This window comes from Chanodichthys erythropterus, chromosome 9 (genome assembly GCF_024489055.1).
Source record: "Chanodichthys erythropterus isolate Z2021 chromosome 9, ASM2448905v1, whole genome shotgun sequence".
Classification (NCBI taxonomy): domain Eukaryota; kingdom Metazoa; phylum Chordata; class Actinopteri; order Cypriniformes; family Xenocyprididae; genus Chanodichthys; species Chanodichthys erythropterus.
In genome coordinates this window covers 2,898,661-2,920,244 of record NC_090229.1, presented here as the reverse complement: position 1 = coordinate 2,920,244, position 21,584 = coordinate 2,898,661, and the positions used below count along the sequence as shown (strand labels likewise).

Genomic DNA, 21,584 nt, shown 5'->3' with positions numbered 1-21,584 from the left:
CTCGATTGACTGATCCACTGATGCTCAGAGACGCTTATATACACCTGCAGCATCATCTGACCCCAGCTCCTCCTCCTCTGATCCACTGCGGTCAAAACCTCACCTCAATATTGAAGTTTAATGAAGACCGCTGAACAACATCTGATGCGTACGTGTTTATTCTCAGTGTTGAGAACGAGTTCCACATCATCCACTCAACAGAAGATGATCTTTTTTCATAAACACAAAGGCATATGGGTGAAGGTCAAAGGTCATCACTCATGGTGGTTTGTAGTCTGAATGGTTTTAAACATTAGAGGGTTAATATTACTGTACTGCTGCAATGAAGACTTCATATTTACATATTTCATATTTATATACTCCTTACAATGAATACATTTAAATTTAATATATATATATATATATATATATATATATATATATATATATATATATTAAAAGAATATAAAATGTGTATGAACATTTAGATTATAAATGTATAAAAAAATATTTTATTATATTTTTATGTGGTTATATTTATATTTCTATACATTTAATATACAGTAGTCAACATTTGAAGTGAACCTTTCATCAAAGTTGTCCTAAAACCACCTTCTTAGGACAACTTTGATTAAATTTTTTGATCCATTACAAATGTTGACTACTGTATATTAAATTTTATATATATATATATATATATATAATTTAAAGCAAACAAATACTAAAATATATATATATATACGCACAATTACATTATTAAAAATATATATTTCATAATTTATATATATACAATTATTAAATTATTAAATGCATAAAATATATTTAATACATTTGAACATATTTATATAAAATCATATTTTGTATATATATATGTCTGTATATATACATATATACACACATTTTTGTATATTTATATAAATATAAATATTGTTTGTTTAATCTGTTTATATATTTAGATTTTTTATACATTTAATAATTTATTTAATATATAAATGTGATTATTAAATGCATAAATATATATTGTCTATATAAAATATAAAAACAAATTATTTGTTGTAAACATTTAATACTGGTCTGAGACTATATTTAGATATACATACATAATTACATACATGATTAAATGTATATTATATATTTTTATATATTTCATAATTATGTATATGATTAAATGCATAAAATTATATTTAATATATTTGTATATATTTATATAAAATCTAAATATATTTTGTATACATTTTGTGTATATATATATATATTTTTTTTTTTAAATGTATATTTTTAATAAATATAAAAAAAGATATTTTTATTATTTTTATATATTTATTTTTTGCATTTAATATGTGTGTGTATATATATATATAAAATGCATAAATATATATTTTCTATATAAAATATAAAAACGTATATTTTTTATATTTTGTATATATATATATATATATAGAGAGAGAGAGAGAGAGAGAGAGAGAATTAGAGAGAATTTTAAATAAAACTTACCCTTAAGAGACTTCTGGAGCACATGGATCAGTCACAGGACTGAATGGGTTAATGTTTTGAGAGTCAAACTGAGTGACAGGAGAGAGTAGAAGGTCAGACTTGCGAAATCACGGATCTGTGATTCATCTGAGCTCAGGACTAAACTACGGAAATGCCTGTTCAGTATTCAGAGCTGCAGAAACTCTAATCTAATAGAGCATTTGCATATTGTTTATGCACATGCAGGACAACAAAAGAACAATTTCATAAATAACACCTGGAGAACTCGTGCTTTCAGGAACATCAACTGTAAATGAGCACAGATAATAAACTCATCATAATGATACAAACGAGCCCTGATGAGACGAGTTCAGTCACCTTATTTAATCCAGCACAGCAATAACAGAAATAATTGTCATAATGAAATGCTGCACAAAAGATATTGATCATTACTTATAATAAGACTTAGAAATCAGAGGCAGAACTTTAAAGAACATTATGTGCATTTAAACATTTTGGCTTTCTGTGTTTGCTTTAAAAACATTTGGGAATACATTACACCATAGAAGACAGTGTACTGCATCAAAGTTTATTATTTACTCCATTATAGTCTCATATTCATGACGACAACATCTGACGCTCAACTGGCTGTGAGGAGCAGAATCAGTTTCCATGAAGAAAACAGCTGGATATTTCAGTTAATAACTTTACACATTTAGATGTGACACCGCGCGTCCTTCAGGTGTGTGATTGTGTGGAGGACACAGAGAAAGTTCATTTTAGCATCACAATAGACGGCAGAGGTCAGAGCTGTTCATTCACACACAAAGAGTTCAGCCTTGAGCCGCTCCATCAACCTCCTGCGCTTCAGTCCCACTGAACACACGAGCTCAAGGATCCTTCATTCATTCGCAGACAACGGATTCATCCGGATCCACGGCACAGACTGTACACGGCCGGCAGAGCTTTGGGCTCGGTAAGATTTTTAAATGTTTAAAAGAAGTCTCTTCTGCTCAACAACACTGCATTTATTTGATCAGTAAAAATTTGAAATATTTTTGTAAATTAAAACAGCTGTTTTCTATATTAATATATTTTAAAATATAATTAATATCCAGTGATCAAAGCTGCATTTTCAGCATCATTACTCCAGTCTTCAGTGTCACATGATCCTTCAGAAATCATTCTGATATGATGATTTTGATGCTCGAGAAACGTTTATGATTATTATCAGTGTTGAAAACAGATACTATGTTTGTGGAAACTGATACATTTTATTTTTCAGGATTCTTTGATGAATAGAAAGTTCAAAAGAGCATGATTTATTTGAAATATAAATCTTTTGTAACATTATAAATGCCTTTAATGTCACTTTTGATCAATTTAAAGTGTCCTTGATGAATTAATGTATAATTTCTTTTAAACAAATATTACAGATAGCAAACTTTTGAACACTATTGTACATTAAAACTAAGATATTTTACTAAATATAATACTTTTATTCAAAAAGAATGCATTAAGATGATCAAAAGTGATATTTATGTTACAAAAGATTATATTTTAAATAAATTTTGCTCTTTTGAACTTTATATTCATCAAAGAATCCTGAAAAATAAAATGTTTCCACATAAATATGAACTGTTTTAAACATTGATAATAATCATAAATGTTTCTTGAGCAGCAAATCATCATATTAGAATGATTTCTGAAGGATCATGTGACACTGAAGACTGGAGTAATGATGCTGAAAATTCAGCTTTGATCACTGGATATAAATTACACTTTACTATATATTCACATAGAAAACAGCTGATTTACATTGTAAAAATATTTTTACTGTATTTTGATCAAATAAATGCAACCTTGGTGAGCAGAAAAGACTGTTTTTAAACACATAAAAAAATCTTACTGACCCCAAACATTTGAATAGTATATATAAACTACAAAATTTCACATTGAATGCTTTTAGATACACAATATTAACACACACACACACACACATATATATATATATATATTCCTAGAATATATTATCTGCAGTTATTAATAATAAAAAAACTCCTTTCTAATTTTTCAACAATTTTTAATGAAAATTATACACAAAATCTGCAAACAAATGAGTTCATGATGAGACGTGCGGTTCAGTGATGCACTCGTGTGACGTCACCGCCTGACGCAGATGTGCCACATGTGGGACATGTAATCGTCATTTTCTGAGAATCAGATGGTCGTTTCTGCCGCAAACACGGTCCACACGTGAGATGAGCGCAGGGCAGAGCGTACGTCAGGACGCCGGAAGAATACACCGACAGAGAACAAGAGCAAAACGCACATGTGTGCTGTCCTGGAAAACAGAGCTTTAGTGAGATCAGCGAAGTCAAGATGAATGCAATTAGAATATCATTTTCTTTTGAGATCATTCATTGTAACATAAATCAAACTGTAACATTCAGCATTTATTGAAACAAGTTGGCAAGCTGATTTGAAACAATCTGTACTGTATAAAGCGCTGCATGTGCAGATCTCATACCAGCGGACGTGTCCACACAGGAAGAGGTTTTGCTCGGTGAAGTGAACACTGGTAATCCATGAAGCGCAGCGTTCAGAGCATGATCTAAACTGTCTGCTAACCGCCGCTCGTGTGAGTCCGACTCTGAATACATCAAACCTGAACATGAGTGAGACATCAGAAACAAAACATTGCAACACTGGGGGGATTTAAAGTCGGCATGAAAGGGAAGTTGCACTGGTCTCTCCAAATGAAACGGCTTCGCAAACAAGAACAAATGTAGAAAATATTCAAAAAATTAAAAACAACCCAATTAGGGTTAAATATGGACAAACCTAGCAGTTGGGTTGTTTTAACCCAGTGATTGGGTTAAAGTTTGACCCAACCTGCTGGGTAGTTTTATTTAACTCAATTATTATATATCTGGCTTAAAATGAACCCAAAATAGGTTAATCAGACACATAATTATTAGAGGCAACAATAATAATCAAAAGGGGAACATTAATTAATATGCAATTTTTATAAATATTAGTTTCCAACATATTTTGGGTTGATTTTAAGCAAGCAACAATAGTTTTGTTCAATAAAAACTACCCAGCAGGTTGGGTCAAACATTTAACCCAACTGCTAGGTCAAAATAACCCAATCGCTGGGTTTGTCCATATTTAACCAAACTTTTAACAAAGCATTTTTTATAAACAGCCCAAAATTATTATTTTTTTTTACTTTTTGTCATCCAAACAATAAACAGAGTGGTGCATAATGGAATAGCGCATTATCAAGTATGCTAAATATTTATATTTGATTATTGGGAGGATTCGGTTCGGTACAGCAGGGGTGAAAACTAAACAAAATTGCTTTTTAAAAAAATATAAAAAATTCAATAATTAAATTAAACAGTAGTTTACTGAACAAATCGTGTTTCTCTCTCTTTAAATGAATTTAATTAAATAAAAAAATATCTCTGCTAATGTTGTAAACCATATAGGAATCCTTTCCATACACATTATTATAATAATAAAGGTTCAGAGCCCAAACTATTAGACTAAATCCAGTTGCTATTTATTTTTTAGCTCACTCACGTAACAAATTGTAAGCAGACTTAGGTTTTGCATTAACTTCTAAATCGAATTATAAAATTATGTTTTTACTCCATATAATCATTTACACAGTGGCTGTCATTTTCATGACATGATGTAAAATATAATTAATATACATAGTGCATATTTTAGCGAAAGAGTTCATTTCTCTGGCGACTAACAAGCTGTGGACAGCCTGAGGTAAATGCTAGTGCTAATGTGTTTACAAGCTGACGTCTTTCCGCCTTTGAAACACCGATTGAGAGTTGTACCTTCAGAAGTTCATTCATGTTTATTCTGTAACTAGTATTAAAAAGGAAGAGATGATCGCGTCACTCGCGCGCCGCCGCTTGAATTGACGCCTGTAACGTTGATAAGTCACGCGGCACGCCATATCAAAAGAGCGCAAAAACGGCATTTTTGTTTGAATTTCGTGGTAAAATGGACATTATTTGAAAGATGACACTTTGTCATCGCGGAGTTTAATGCGATTATTGGTGGTTAGGATACAACGCTGTTTTCGTCGTGTAGATCCAATGGGCCAGGCCTGGGCGGGCGCGTTCGGTACGCCATACCGCGATTTTTTTTATTCAGTTTGAATATCGTTATGGTGAATTATGGTGCGTTCACGCCAGACGCGAATGAAGCGTGAAGCGCGATCGAGTGATTTAGTCAATGCAAAGACGCGAATAGACATCCTGCGGCGCGAATTTAGAGTTTCGGGCGTTTGATGCACGTAAAGCGTGATTCGCGCGAATCCCGCAAGTTGAAAAATCTGAACTTTGGCGAAAATTCGCGCTGTGTTAACCAGTCAGAAGCTTGCTCTAGTATGACGTGATTACGACGTAGCGAGTGGAGGACAAAATCATCGTCGCTGTACGATACATCATACTTTTATAGAAACAGGAATAAAAAGGATCTTGCTTGGAAGAAAGTGAGTGCGGAGGTCGGACAATCTGGTAGTAGGTTGTATAAAAATGCTCTTTACTCAATTTGAGCTATATATATGCAGAAACAAGACGAAGCCCCACTCATTACACAAATTCGCATCTGTTGTGAAGTGAATTTCATGCGCGAATGAAGCGAGTAAACTCAAAATGTTCAAGCGTTCGACTACAAACGAATAGTGCATTTTATTCGCGAAAGTCACACCTGGTGTGAACGCTCAATTAAGCATGAGTGATTTAAATGTTAAGTCAATGCAAAGACGCGATAGACATTCTGCGACACGATAGACATCCTGCGGTGCGAATGACGCGATTCACGCAAATTGAGCATTTCGGGCGAGTTGGGGAAAAAGGAACTTTGGCAAATATTCGCGCCACGTTAACCAATCAGGAGCTTGCTCTAGTAGTGACGGGATTACGATGTAGCGAGCGGAGGCAGAAATCCGAAACAACAATCATCGTCGCTGTACGTGGAAATACCCGGAACTGTACAATACATCTTCGTACTTTTATAGAAACAGGAATAAAAATGATCTTGCTTGGAAGAAAGTGAGGGAGGAGGTCGGACAATCTGGTAAGTTGTAAAAAAATGCTCTTTACTCAATTTAAGCTATACATAGACTAAGATAGGTAAAGCCAGCAAATATTCGCCATATTTTACAACTACTTTCCCGCTGACAAGTTGATGTGTTTATTCAGAGGAAGTGTGCAGAAAGAAGCGGAAGAGTTTGCGAATTTGCGTCTGTTGTGAAGTGAATTTCATGCGCGAATGAAACGAGTAAACTCAAAAATGTTTAAGCATCTAACTATGTGCGATTTATTCGCGCAAGTCGCGTCTGGTCTGAACACCCCATTACACCCCTAGTGTCTATAGTACTTATGCCGCGTCCCAGACAACCCGTAACCATGTTTTTCCAACCTTCTACCTGTGAAAGTGCACTGGAACTGCAGTCAAACCCGTGACTTCCCACCCGTGAACTTGTACTAGATGGATGTACTCCCAGTTCCGCGCTCTGACATCACATAGCCCCTGAAACAACAATGGCTGCCCCTACGGATGCGGTTTTTATGCAAGTGCATTGTAAAATAACGTAAAATATAAGGTATGACAGCTTCTCTTGCCTTATGCACCGTTTCCCTCAAATAAGCAAGGAGTTAAAAACCTGCCTGGAGCGCAGCCTGTCAGAAGCAATGTCTGTGTCGCAATAGTCAGAGTATCAGTGCTGAATGTCAATTTGGGACATGACTAATGTGGTTTAGTGTGACATTCAAACCTGGGGGAGTTTGGTGAGGTTTCCTCAAAGCAGAGCGACCGGGATCGGCGCTGGTGGAGGGAAAACTGGAGTCATACTTCCTTTTAGCAGAACGGCTCTGCGTCAGTGCTGTTGTTGAGCCTGAGACAGATCCAAACTGTCTTAAAGTGTCTGTGTGATCACAGTTTCTACCGGAGTCCGTAACAGTTTTGACCTCCGCAGACGCAAGTCTGGACGGTTGTGGTTTAGTTAGGTTATTCCTGCTCCCGACTCCCGTGCATCCCGTCTGCAGAGCCAGACGGTCAATGCGGCTTTTGAGGAGAGGGTTTGGAAGAGGTTTTGAGCTTTGGGTAAAAGGAACGCCAGTGAACGGGTCGTTAGGCATACGGCCCCATGTCGCTTCCCTCTTCTGGTACTCCTCTAAAGTGCTGTTATCAATGATCATTCCGCTTGGTAGGATCATCGGGAAAACCATGAGTTCTTGTGTCAGCGGGTCTAGGAATTCCTCTGGAATTGGGATATCGGTTGCAACGGGATCAGGTTTGGGAGGTACGACAGTCGTATGGTTTGTTTTCAGGCTGTTAAGGTGTGCGTCCCGAATCTTTTCCAGTTCAGAAGCGGGACAGCGACGAGAAGGCAAAGCCCAAACGGCGAGGGACTTGATTCCCAGTGCAGACGCAGCGCCGCTGTAGGGAATGCTGATTCTGAGCCGAGCGACGGCGCAGAGCGATCCGCGGCTCCAGAGCTCCTGCGCTTTAGCTCCAGCCGCCGGCGGAGGTGGAGGATCACCGAACGGATCTCGAGGTTTGAAAGACGGATGCAGGAAACACACCTGCAGCTCCTCCTGCAAATCACTCCGAGCCACGAGCTGAAACGACCCGCCGTCTCGCTCCGAACTGGCCAGGATCTCAATCCTCCGGGAGGTGCGACCCTGATCCATTCCCCAGGGCCAGAGCTCGACGTCCAGCCGACACAACTCCATCTCCACGTGGAAGCTCAGCGTGACGTGAACAGGAGGCCGGAGGAAGTATTCCAGTTTGAATCCCCTCCGGCGCACCATCGGGTCACCGGATAGAAGGTTGGAGACGTCGTAACCGTCGGCACACAGCTGTCAGGAACACAAAAAACACAGCGAGATGTTGAAAGACCCACACATCGCTTATATTCTTGGCACAGAACACTGCAAGGTCAGTTCAGACGCACACAAGACCCTCGTCCGTCACACAAAGAGAAGAAGAAACACAATGCAGTCAGAGCTCAGCTCTCTATTACTCATGATTTCAGAGGTGTTTTAAAGGGAAAGTTCAGCAAAAACCGAGAGTACGGTCATTATTTACTCAGACTTTCTTTCTTTCTTACATTCTCTGCACTTTTTCAGCTTTGGCCTTTTCAGCAGATGATGTAACAGATATCTTAATTTGTGTTCTGAAGGTCTTACGGGTGTGGAACGACATGAAGGTGAGTAATGAAAGACAGAAATTTAATTTTTGGCTGAACTAACCGTATAAATTCTTGGCAGACCTGCTGGGTAGTGTTATATAACTCAATTAGTATATGGCTGGCTTAAAATGAACCCAAAACAGATTGGAAATTAACAATCAGACGTAATTACTAGAAACTAGTTTAACTTTATTGTCCATTCTGTTTGGAAATTTGCCTGGTATCATACAGAAATTCATCCACATAAATGCACACCGACTACAATCATTCCTTGAGACATTTCCAAACATCCTGCATTAATAATAAACAGCTTAATCAGAGCAATCAATTAAAATAGCGCCATTCTTTCTGATTAATTTTTTAAAAATAGTGCCATTTAAAATTGGAATATATTTCTTCTAGCCAGAGATTTATGATTTATTTATTAATCATTTATGCACTTGTATTATATTGCTTATTACTTGCAATGCTTGTTCAATCTTATGATTACTGAATATTTCAATAGTTAAATGTTTGTCTTCATGAATAAGAGGGAATGTCTCTTTTTTTTTAAGGGTTTAATGGGATGTTGTTGGAACACTTCTTGTGTTTGTGCCGGACAAACATACAAAACTAAGATTTTTCAGTAAACCCTGATCATATTTTATCCTCCTCCTCCTCATCATCGTCATATTTTCCTTGGATTCCTCTTTAAACTGAATGAAGACTTTTAGTTGATACCCAGCATAACGTTGTGTCCGTGGTGGTTGGAACGGCATAAATTGGTAAAAACGTGTAAGATATGTTTCATAACTTTCATTTTGGAACTATCTTTCGACACAACGTGTCGGAGGGACGTCTTTTCAACGGTCATCAAATGTTTGCTGGGTAGTTTTGGGTACCAGACAAAATACAGTGTTACTGGTCTTGGATACCATGATTTCTAAAGACTTCTTAGGGTTTTATAGTATAAATCACCATCCGCATTCCTTGTGCATAAATCAGTTTTCTTTCCAAGATCTCCTGTTGTGTTAAAATGAAGAAAGAAAACCATCCAGGGCAGTAAATTATGAGTTTTGTTTCCCTTTTCTAAAGTAGCGATGTTGCTATAAACTGGCATGTTCACATTTGTATTATTATTCTAATGCATTTCTCTGTTAAATAAACAAATAATGTGATATTGCTTAACTATAGAACTGCAGTCAGTGATGTATGAGTGTGATTTTAACAGAAGATCAGCCTTCATTAAAGCGCATCAGTGAAGGTGCTGTTAGTGGTGCAGTACCTTGTTGCATTGAATGGAGGTCTGGAAATGTGGCTTGCACAGGTTGAGCACCATGACCACTGCATCTACAGAGCTGAGAGAATCTGTTAATACAAGAGAGTCAGAGACATCACAACACAACACTAGAGAACATCACAAATCATCATGGAACACACACACACACATATATATATATATATATATATATAAATAAATAAATATATATACACACACACAGAGTTCGTCAGTAAATTTTAAATTTCAGTCAAAATAGGACTTTTAGTATGACACTACCATGGTAAAGTAATATATACCATAGTACTGATGACAATATTTATTTATTACGTGATTTACGATATAGCATGGTAAAGATACGATAGCTTTTCCAATGCACATGCCGGGAAAAAATAGTATTACCATTAAAAACACGTTAAAAAATCTCAAATGCATAAATTAATTCATAACGTCGCATAAATTACTTTATGATGTTGTGTGATTGTTACTGATCAAACTGGCATCAAACATGCCGAACGATCGTACAGACAGAAAGAGTTTAAAAACATAACATTTCGACATTGACACATTTGTGTTACACTGATGAAAACAAAACTCACCCGCAAGAGAAGAAACGGCAGTGGTTGCTGACGTCACAGCTGCTTCCGGGAGCAAAGACGCGTACGGCGGCTCAGTGATGCCACCTGCTGGCGGGAAGCGACCTTACATTTATCTTATTTTGTCTTAAATAATATATTTAGGGTTTTAAATCATTGGGTTTAACCAATAAGACTTAAAGAGGACCTATAACGCTCCTTTCACAAGATAGTCTCTGGTGTCTCCAGAATGTGTGTGTGAAGTTTCAGCTCAAAATCCCCCACAGATCATTTATTATAGCTTGTCAAATTTGCCTCTATTTGGGTGTGAGCAAAAACACGCCGTTTTTGTGTGTGTCCCTTTAAATGCAAATGAGCTCCGCTTTCCAGAAGAGGGCGGAGCTTAAACAGCTCAACAACAACAAAGCTGGAGAATCTCATGCAGCCAAAATGAGGAAAGTGTTCAGCCTTACATTGTTCAAACCGGAGTCGACACTGATGGAGAGACTCGGGAAGAAGTTACAACTTTTAGACGTTTCTGAATGGTTAGTGGATAAATTGATGTAGTTGCTGTGGAGTTGATTCAACTCATCCACTAGCATGTGCCGTCATGTTCATCTTTTGTGTTGAATTGACCCTCTTTTGTGAAGCAGTCCGGCGTAAAATGACGGCATTTACAAAGACAACTCTTCCTCTTCTCTAAAGCAGCCCAACATGGCCCCGCCCCCTTTGTTGTGGGATCTCGGGGGCGGAGTTTATGTAAATTTTAGGGTTACTCAGGTGAAAAAAAAAGTACATTTCTGCTCTATTTTCATGCATTAATTCTGTACTTAATATACTAAAAATTCTTCTTTAGTACTTAAGTACAAAATTAGTGCACGAAAATAGAGCATAATAAGTATATTATAGAAATGTACTTTTTTTCCACCTAGGTAGTGATGTCACCAACCTGCAAAGAAGACTTGAGAAGGATGAGGTTTTATGAAGAAGAAGAGGCTGAGAGACGTTCCTCCAGACATTTATTAGCCCATTCAAACAAGGTAAAGAAATCAATGCACCACTATTAAAAAGAAACAGCTAATATAAAACACACAAATTACACCAAAGAAAACAATGACTAAGAAACATTAGAGAGGATGCCTGTTTTATACAACATAAAGCAATTAAAGCTCTCTTGCATTCGAAACACATAGTGGCTCTATGAAGACTGAACTAATGTTTGAAGTCCTATTTAATAATGAGTGATGATGAAGATGATGATGATGCATCAAGCAGGACTACAGTGTCTTACCTCCTATAATGTTCACATACACATCGTGTGTAAAGTCAACACACACCCAAAAAATAAATTAACACGTTTAAATTTCAGCAAATATTCTGCCGGATAAGGACGTGGGGATCGACACACAGGTTTCAATCGCTCACAGGTCGTATAAAAACCCTGCGCGAGTCCCGGATCTTACGATCCCACGCGAGTCGTGGTGGTTTTCTTGTCTGAGAAGAAGCTCCGGAGCAGAACCACCTGACTGATGCTGACCACGAGGAGGATGAAGGCCTCGCCGATGGACCAGAAGGCCACTCTCGTGTTGAGATCTTCAGCTCGGCTGCGGCCTTGAGCCTCTCGCAGCCGGAAGTGCGTCTGATAGTCGATCACGGACTTCAGCGCCTCGTGAATGGAGACGCAGGCCGACTCCATCTGAAACACAGCAGCGTTATGTTAGCTCATGTTCTCAGCAGAAATTACGTCACCAGAATAGTGGCTTTTGTAACGGCACATACTTTGTACACACAGGCGCACACTGAATTTGTTTTGAACTAATCAGTTTGTTTGTTTCTGAGTTCTGCTGTGCTCTAAATCACTCACAAATCTTATAATTCGATAATCTCCATTCAGTTTCACACAATATTAGTTGTTTTCATGCCTTTTGCACAACATTGCACCATTTCATGCTTTTCATCTTCAGAAAGATCTTACTTCCTCCCCATATTGCATGAGAACTGTGACTTGCTTAATAAAGTGGAACAACCTCTAAGTAGAGTTTCTGGCAAATTATTTTGTCTGAGATTGATACCACTTATCTAAAAAGACATGGATAAATAAACAAACATTTTCTTAGAAAAACTAAAATCTGAATGTTTATTGTGCTGTAATCTTACTGATATGTCACATGCATAATAACTTGAAACACTGTGTAAAGCCACAATTTTGACTTTATATCTCGCAATTCCGACTTTATATCTCGCAATTCCGACTTTATATCTCAATTCCGACTTTATATCTCAATTCCGACTTTATATCTCAATTCCGACTTTATATCTCAATTCCGACTTTATATCTCAATTCCGACTTTATATCTCAATTCCGACTTTATATCTCAATTCCGACTTTATATGACGCGATTCTGACTTAATTCTGACTTTATATCTTGCAATTCTGGTTTTATATCTCGCAATTCCGACTTTATATCTCGCAATTCCGACTTTATATCTCAATTCCGACTTTATATCTCAATTCCGACTTTATATCTCAATTCCGACTTTATATGACACGATTCTGACTTAATTCTGACTTTATATCTTGCAATTCTGGTTTTATATCTCGCAATTCCGACTTTATATCTCAATACCGACTTTATATGACGCGATTCTGACTTTATATCTCAATTCCGACTTTATATCTCAATTCCGACTTTATATCTCAATTCCGACTTTATATCTCAATTCCGACTTTATATCTCAACTCCGACTTTATATGACGCGATTCTGACTTAATTCTGGTTTTATATCTCGCAATTCCGACATTATATCTCAATTCCGACTTTATATGACGCGATTCTGACTTAATTCTGACTTTATATCTTGCAATTCTGGTTTTATATCTCGCAATTCCGACTTTATATCTCAATACCGACTTTATATGACGCGATTCTGACTTTATATCTCAATTCCGACTTTATATCTCAATTCCGACTTTATATCTCAATTCCGACTTTATATGACGCGATTCTGACTTAATTCTGACTTTATATCTTGCAATTCTGGTTTTATATCTCGCAATTCCGACTTTATATCTCGCAATTCCGACTTTATATCTCAATTCCGACTTTATATCTCAATTCCGACTTTATATCTCAATTCCGACTTTATATGACACGATTCTGACTTAATTCTGACTTTATATCTTGCAATTCTGGTTTTATATCTCGCAATTCCGACTTTATATCTCAATACCGACTTTATATGACGCGATTCTGACTTTATATCTCAATTCCGACTTTATATCTCAATTCCGACTTTATATCTCAATTCCGACTTTATATCTCAATTCCGACTTTATATCTCAATTCCGACTTTATATCTCAATTCCGACTTTATATCTCAATTCCGACTTTATATCTCAATTCCGACTTTATATCTCAATTCCGACTTTATATCTCAACTCCGACTTTATATGACGCGATTCTGACTTAATTCTGGTTTTATATCTCGCAATTCCGACATTATATCTCAATTCCGACTTTATATGACGCGATTCTGACTTAATTCTGACTTTATATCTTGCAATTCTGGTTTTATATCTCGCAATTCCGACTTTATATCTCAATACCGACTTTATATGACGCGATTCTGACTTTATATCTCAATTCCGACTTTATATCTCAATTCCGACTTTATATCTCAATTCCGACTTTATATCTCAATTCCGACTTTATATCTCAATTCCGACTTTATATCTCAATTCCGACTTTATATCTCAATTCCGACTTTATATCTCAACTCCGACTTTATATGACGCGATTCTGACTTAATTCTGGTTTTATATCTCGCAATTCCGACATTATATCTCAATTCCGACTTTATATGACACGATTCTGACTTAATTCTGACTTTATATCTTGCAATTCTGGTTTTATATCTCGCAATTCCGACTTTATATCACGCAATTCTAACTTTATATGACGCGATTTTGACTTAATTCTGACTTTATTTCTCACAATTTTGACTTTACATCTCGCAAATCCGACTTTATAACTCGCAAATCCAACTTTATAAATCGCAATTCTGAATTATCGCAATTCTGACTTTATATCTCACAATTCTGGATTTATAATTTGCTATTTTTACTTTATTTCTAGCAATTCTGACTTTATATCTCGCAATCAGTGGCGTAGTCTACGTGATACCGTTTTGGCGCTCTTTAATCTGTCGTCACAGATCGCTGTAGCAGTTCAAGACATGTGCATGTGAACTGATCCTCTCCTCTGCTTTAATACCAGTTATAGCGTGAAATAAACGTAAATGAACATCTCAAGGTATGATAAAAGAATACAGTACAACTTACTGAAATCCATATCATGTCTCGTGTATTTACGTAATCAGTGTTTCAACCTCGGAAAGACATTAATAACAACTTGAATGCCATGTAATGTCACATTTACCATAAACTCGTTAGAAAAATGAACTCTAGAGAGGAGCATTTAGCTAAATATATACAACATATTACATATTAATTATAATTTTTAATGTTAGCCTATATTATGCATGTTTGAATAAATCCCCCAAAAAATGTTGTTGAAAAAAAAAAAAAAGTTGACAGCCACCATTTAAATGTTTATATTTCAAAAAACGAATTGGAGTAAAAATACATTTAAAGTTAGTATTATAACTTTATTATTATAAAAATTTCCTCAAGTGTAATTCAAGTTTGTTACAGTATATCCAAAAATAACTGATATTGCCTCGAACTGCAAGTTAGTGAATTGAATTGCATAACTTTGATGACAGACTGGCAGGAAATGGTGCAAAACAGACAACAGTCCAAACGGTGATATGATGATAAGATTCATCTTTTCGTTATTGTTACACTCTAAAATAGGGCTGGGTATGGACACAATTTTCATGATTCGATTACTATTCACAAGCTTTCGATTCAATATGGATTATTTTGAATGTAGTATTTCAGTTTCAGCACATGGCAAATTTTCTAGAGGAAAAAAATGCTGTAAGCTACACATGGGAGTCAGCTGGTGCTACTGTAATAATATTGAAGGTTAAATTAACTTATTTATATACAAACACTTAAATTACACTCAATGATGTTATTATTATAAATACATTTTAGAGTTACATAATCATATTTCTACTCCAATTCGGTTTTTTGAAATATAAACATTTAAATCGCGGCTGATTTATTCAAACATGCATTAAATATTGAAGAACATTAAAGATTATAATGAATATGTAACGGTGCATAGCTATATTTATCTTTCTAGAGTCACTTTTCTAGCTGACTAATGAGTTTATGGTCACTGAATGTGTTTTTCTGAGGTAAATGTGACGTCACGTGACACTGAAGCTGTTTTATTGAGGTTGAAGCACTGATTGAGCGATTACACGAGACATGATACGGATTTCAGTAAGTTGTACTGTATATTTTAACATACCTTCAGATGTTCATGTTTATTTCGCTGTAACTGGTATTAAAGCGGAGGAGAGGATGATCACATGCTTCTCTTTAACTGAGGCGCTAAAGCGATCCGTCACGCCACATTAAACAGCGCCAAAACCGTGTGTGTCTCATACGTTCTGAAAAGTGAAGCCACAGGCTCTTTGATCGCCCCCTGGAGGCTGGATGCAGTACAGGTCATAAACCCCGCCCGCTCAATGCAGTCGAACGAGACTTCAGTGAAAACTTAAAAATAAATTCTGCTTCAAATAAAACTTTCTGAAAGATGGTTTTGGTCATTTAAGGTAGTTGTTATCACACTGATATATATTCAATTGTTCGTTTTTGAGATGATTTAGATTTTAGCTAGCAATTTGATTCTATAAAAACGGGGCGTGTCGTCATTGATTCGAAGTTGATTAACAGCTTGTCTGAGGACTGTCGGAGCTTCGAGGGGAGATTGAAGATGTATTAACTAACTGTTAATTTTCGATTTCTTTGTTATTTAACACCAACAAAATGAGTTGTTCAGCAGTAAACTGTACTAACTGACCTACAGGATCTGACGGATCACTGAACTTTTTTTCTGTAACATCAAATGTGGGCGTTATAAGCTAATTAATAAATGTTATTAGTTAAGATAACACACCTAATATTAACCATGTCGGGAAAAAGCAGTGATCGTTATCTGGCAGTTACTTATTATTTTTATGGGTATAAAATAATAATTAGCAGGACAAAACTAATGATAGCTTACTCTAATTACAGCAATCGATCTCCTGTAACGTTAGTTGAACTTTATTTAAAATGGCAGGACCGTTTCTGACGATTTAGAGTTGTTTCTAGTGGCATATTATATTGATTTGCTGTTTCAAAAATATTATTGCTCTAGAAACAGAATAGCTTATTATTTTATAGGTAGACTTTTAAATTGTGTATAATTTTTATAGTCTATTTAAAATACATCGTCTGGGCGGAAGTTTGAAATCGCGACTCCGCCTCCGGCTCAACTGACGATTCCTTCTGCGCATGCCCAGGCTCCAAACTTTTTTTTTTTTTTTGACATATTGCGTAACGTGTCAGCGCCCATTCATCAGCCCATTTTGGCTTCAGTTCAATACAATGGAAGGAAGCGACGTCGCGTCGTCCATCTTTTTTTACAGTCTATGGCCAAAACGCTATTTATTTTCTGAATCTCATAATAAGATGGACGTCATTTGAAATCTGAGACTTTGCTTCATATCAAAAGTAACATATTCTACATATTCTGCTCATTCATCAACTGAAAACAGACTAGACTAATCGATTCTTGGGATTTAAGAATCAATATCGGTTCGTAAAAATGAGAATTGTATTTTGGATTCACCTGTGTTAAAGCGGTCACTCTGTTCTCATTGGGGAAGAGCGGAGGATCGTCTCCCACTTGGAAGTCGAAGTACACGGTCTTGTGTGTGAATGTGGAGAACTCGTTGCTGAAGCAGAACTTGTATGTGCCGTTCCTGGAGGCGGTGAAGGTGAAGCTGTCATACTGCTTCTTCATCTCTTTATACAGGACTGTCCCATCCGGATCCTCCAGACGACAGTCCACATCATAGTGACCGCCGGTGACCACCTGCAGAGGAAGTGACGAGGATTACTGAGCGTAACATTCTGGAGGAACGCTGACAGTGAAACCGGAGTGAATCCGGATCCGCATGTACCTGGAACTCCAGTGTGCACTTGGTTCCGATGATGATGTCCTCATAGAAGCACTGCTTGGCGTTGTCCGGCAGCTCGAACGTGAGTTCAGACGCGCAGATCCATCCGAACATCAGCGGCAGCAGCAGGAACCCGGACCACATCTTCACACCTGTCAGAGATCAAGCAGAGCTTATTGTCCGACACGAACCCGGATGTCGATCAGGTCGGTTACGCGCGCGCGGCGGGCACGAGCTCACCCTGTTTAAACACATCCGCGTGCGCAAATGTGACCAGATCGACCAATTTTATCGTCTAATTAATCGACTTTATAACAAATAACGATGGTTGGTGATGAATCCAGCTTACCTCGAAACCCTAACCGGAAGCAGGAAGTTATTTGACGTGTGACGTTGCACGTTCGTGCGTAATTGCGTCGTAGAACGTCACGCAATAATAGAATGTTTAGCCGCTTCGGTCCAGCAGAGGGCAGCAGTGGAGCAGCGCCGGATCTGACCTGATGATGTGGCGTTTGGACCACATCATACACTAACATAAGAATCATCTGAAAAATGATCTGCATTCAAAGGCTTTTTTTTTAATCCATTGGCATATTTGTTCTTGTTTTAAGCACAAACTTACTTATTTTGATCATTTTAGTAAACAAGTCTTAATATATTTTCTTTAGATATTTCTCTTCTCCAGTAAATGTATCTTGATTTAAGAATGTTTAGATATTTGTGCTGGAAAACAAGACAGAAACACTGAGGAAGAACATCATACACACTCACACAGTGTTTATTGTTGCTGTTTAGTTGCTTTATCAGAATGGTGCGTAACACACACACACTGACAGACACACACATACTTGTATATGTGGTTTAGGGAACTCTCCATAGACGTAATGTTTTTTGTACTGTACATTCTCTCCCCATAACCCTTCCCATCACAGGAAACTGTCTGCATTTATTGAATTTCAGAAAAACAGTTTAGTATGTTTTTTAAGCCATTTGGTTTATGAGGACACAGGTTTAGGAGGTTTGCGTTGTAATACCCATGTCATTATACACATTTGTGTCCTCATGAACCATATATACAAGAACACTAACACACACACCTTATCTTGTGTTTTCATTGTGTTGACACACAACGATTTGATCATTTTGGAAGCACAAAAACAGTGTGAATGTTCATTCTTCTTGCCGATAGATAAAGATTAAGATAAAGACAGATAAAGTCGATCAAAGCTGATCAATAAATGTTATCTGCTGTGAATCATCGATTCCTAGTGAAGTTATTAATAATTTTCTACCTTCGTGACAGTTCCTGCATCTGTGATGTGAGTTTGGAGGAAAAGGTGATAAACACAGTCATAATGTTTTATGGGTGTTTTCTCAACTGCTCTGATGTGATAGTGATGGAGGTGCTGAAAACATTGGTGGGGTTATGAAACCTGCCGGGATCTTTTTCTCTTGACATCACTGACAGACAGGCACAGTCAGGTTGTGTACCAGAAGCCCATGGTGTTTCATCTCAACATGGATGGTTGATACGTGACTGAATTCCTGTTCTCAGTGGCTCAAGGTTCCTGGCGTATTGATTTTGTTGGCACACACTCCCATCCCACATGTTACACAACTCGACATCTGGCACAAATGTGCATGAAGAACACGCATTTACAGAATCACACTGGATCAGAAGCTTCCAGACTCTATAGTCGAGTCTGCTTTATTTCCATAGTGCTTTATACAGTACAGATCTACAAAAGACAATATTCAGCTCAAGTTTTGTTCTCATCTGATAGTCACTGAAGTCAGATCAATAATGTTACTGAATATCAAGTGCATTTTAAACCCCTCGACAGATAGTGAATGTAAACAATAATAGCTCTGCAGAGAAGAGTCATACAAGTTGAACTTTTCATGTCTGTGCAAAAACCATTACAAATAACGTGCATTACATAATCAGATTACATTTTTATGCAACAAGTAAAGTAACGCATTAGTAATGTGCATTACATAATCAGGTAACTTTTTTGATGTAACAAAATAATGTGTTACATGTAACGCCCATTATGTAATCAGATTACTTTTTGATGTAACGAGTAAAATAATGTGTTACATGTAACGCTCAGGTAATAAGATTACTTTTTGATGTAACGAGTACACTATTGCATTAGTAACGTGCATTACATAACCCGGTAACTTTTTGATGTAACAAATAAAGTAACATGTTACATGTAATGTTCATTAAATAATCAAATAACTTTTTGATGTAACAAGTAATGCAATATAGGTAACATGCATTATGTAATCAGATAACTTTTTTATGTAACGAGTAAAGTAACGCATTACAGGTACCATGCATTGCGTAATCACATTATTTTTCTTCTGTAATGATTAATGCATTACAATTATGGTGCATTATGCAATTTCTTTTTTGATGTAACGAGTAAAGTAATGTTACATGTAACATACATTAGATAATGACATTATTTTTCTGATGTAACAAGTATTGCATTACAATTAACTTGCATCACGTAATCAGATTACTTTTTCATGTAACGGGTAAAGTAACATATTAGTATGTGCATTACATAATCAGGTAACTTTTTTGATGTAACAAGTAAACTAACATGTTACATGTAACTCTCATGTAATTAGATTACTTTTTGATGTAACGAGTAAAGTAATGCATTAGTAACGTGCATTACATAACCAGGTGACTTTTTTGATGTAACAAGTAACGTGTTACATGTAATGTTTATCACATAATCAGATTACTTTTTTCATGTAACAAGTAAAGTAACGCATTAATAATGTGCATTACATAATCAAGTGACTTTTTTGATGTAACGAGTAAAGTAACGTGTTACATGTGACATTCATTACATAATCAGATAACTTTTGATGTAACGAGTAAAGTAACGCATTACAGGTACCATGCATTACGTAATCACATTATTTTTCAACTGTAATGAGTAATGCATTACAATTATGGTGCATTTTGCAATTACTTTTTTGATGTAACGAGTAAAGTAACGTTACATGTAACATACATTACATTATCGCATTATTTTTCTGATGTAACAAGTATTGCATTACAATTAACTTGCATCACGTAATCAGATTACTTTTTCATGTAATGGGTAAAGTAACATATTAGTATGTGCATTACATAATCAGGTAACTTTTTTGATGTAACAAGTAAAATAACATGTTACATGTAACTCTCATGTAATTAGATTACTTTTTGATGTAACGAGTAAAGTAATGCATTAGTAACGTGCATTACATAACCAGGTGACTTTTTTGATGTAACAAGAAACGTGTTACATGTAATGTTTATCACATAATCAAGTGACTTTTTTCATGTAACAAGTAAAGTAACGCATTAATAATGTGCATTACATAATCAAGTGACTTTTGATGTAACGGGTAAAGTAACACATTACAATTAACATGCATTACGTAATCAGATTATTTTTTTGATGTAACGAGTAAAGTAACGTTACATATAACATGCATTATCTAATTAATTACTTTCTTATAACACAAATACATATATTTACAGCCAAAAACGTTACTGCAGATGAAGTATTTTCAAGAACAACAGTCACAGTAATAGTATGAATTGTATCTGAAATATAGTTAGTGATGCATGATGTCCAATTTAGTGGACAAATGATCAATCAGAAATTCAATACTTGGAAAATTTAACAAAGCCATGACTCCTTAGATGTTACTTGATCTTGCTTTGGAGAAAAAAACTCCACACACAACAGCTTGACACTTGGTGGCAGTGTATAGGATGATGCACTAGTGTTTTATGTGCAACTATGCCATCAGAACTCATGCATTCGCAAGAAAATGCTTTTTGAATAGCGGTCCACTGTGCGTGAAAGGGTTAATTGATAGTCCCCTTTAGACAATCGATTATAAGTAACGT

General features: G+C 36.2%; 2 protein-coding genes across 6 annotated transcripts; both read right to left on the bottom strand.

The window, feature by feature from the left end:
• Positions 1–3,516: 3,516 nt before the first annotated feature.
• Positions 3,517–10,980, bottom strand: ubox5 (U-box domain containing 5). 5 transcript variants are annotated; one of them, XM_067393437.1, is made up of 5 exons: positions 10,538–10,980; positions 9,945–10,027; positions 7,262–8,348; positions 3,983–4,120; positions 3,517–3,796 (listed from the first exon to the last, which is right to left on the bottom strand). In XM_067393437.1, the coding sequence occupies exons 2-5, from the start codon at positions 9,996–9,998 to the stop codon at positions 3,594–3,596; spliced, it is 1,482 nt and encodes a 493-aa protein (XP_067249538.1). In that variant the 5' UTR covers positions 9,999–10,027; positions 10,538–10,980; the 3' UTR covers positions 3,517–3,593. The 5 variants fall into 5 exon arrangements, with proteins under 5 accessions (XP_067249538.1, XP_067249540.1, XP_067249539.1 ...); XM_067393439.1 differs by having other exon boundaries at positions 9,945–10,017; positions 10,538–10,545; XM_067393438.1 differs by lacking the exon at positions 10,538–10,980 and adding an exon at positions 10,403–10,512.
• Positions 10,981–11,521: 541 nt separating this feature from the next.
• On the bottom strand, positions 11,522–18,216 carry tmed7 (transmembrane p24 trafficking protein 7). The gene is made up of 4 exons (XM_067394245.1): positions 18,006–18,216; positions 17,660–17,808; positions 17,326–17,571; positions 11,522–12,209 (listed from the first exon to the last, which is right to left on the bottom strand). The coding sequence occupies exons 1-4, from the start codon at positions 18,199–18,201 to the stop codon at positions 11,973–11,975; spliced, it is 828 nt and encodes a 275-aa protein (XP_067250346.1). The 5' UTR covers positions 18,202–18,216; the 3' UTR covers positions 11,522–11,972.
• Positions 18,217–21,584: the final 3,368 nt, after the last annotated feature.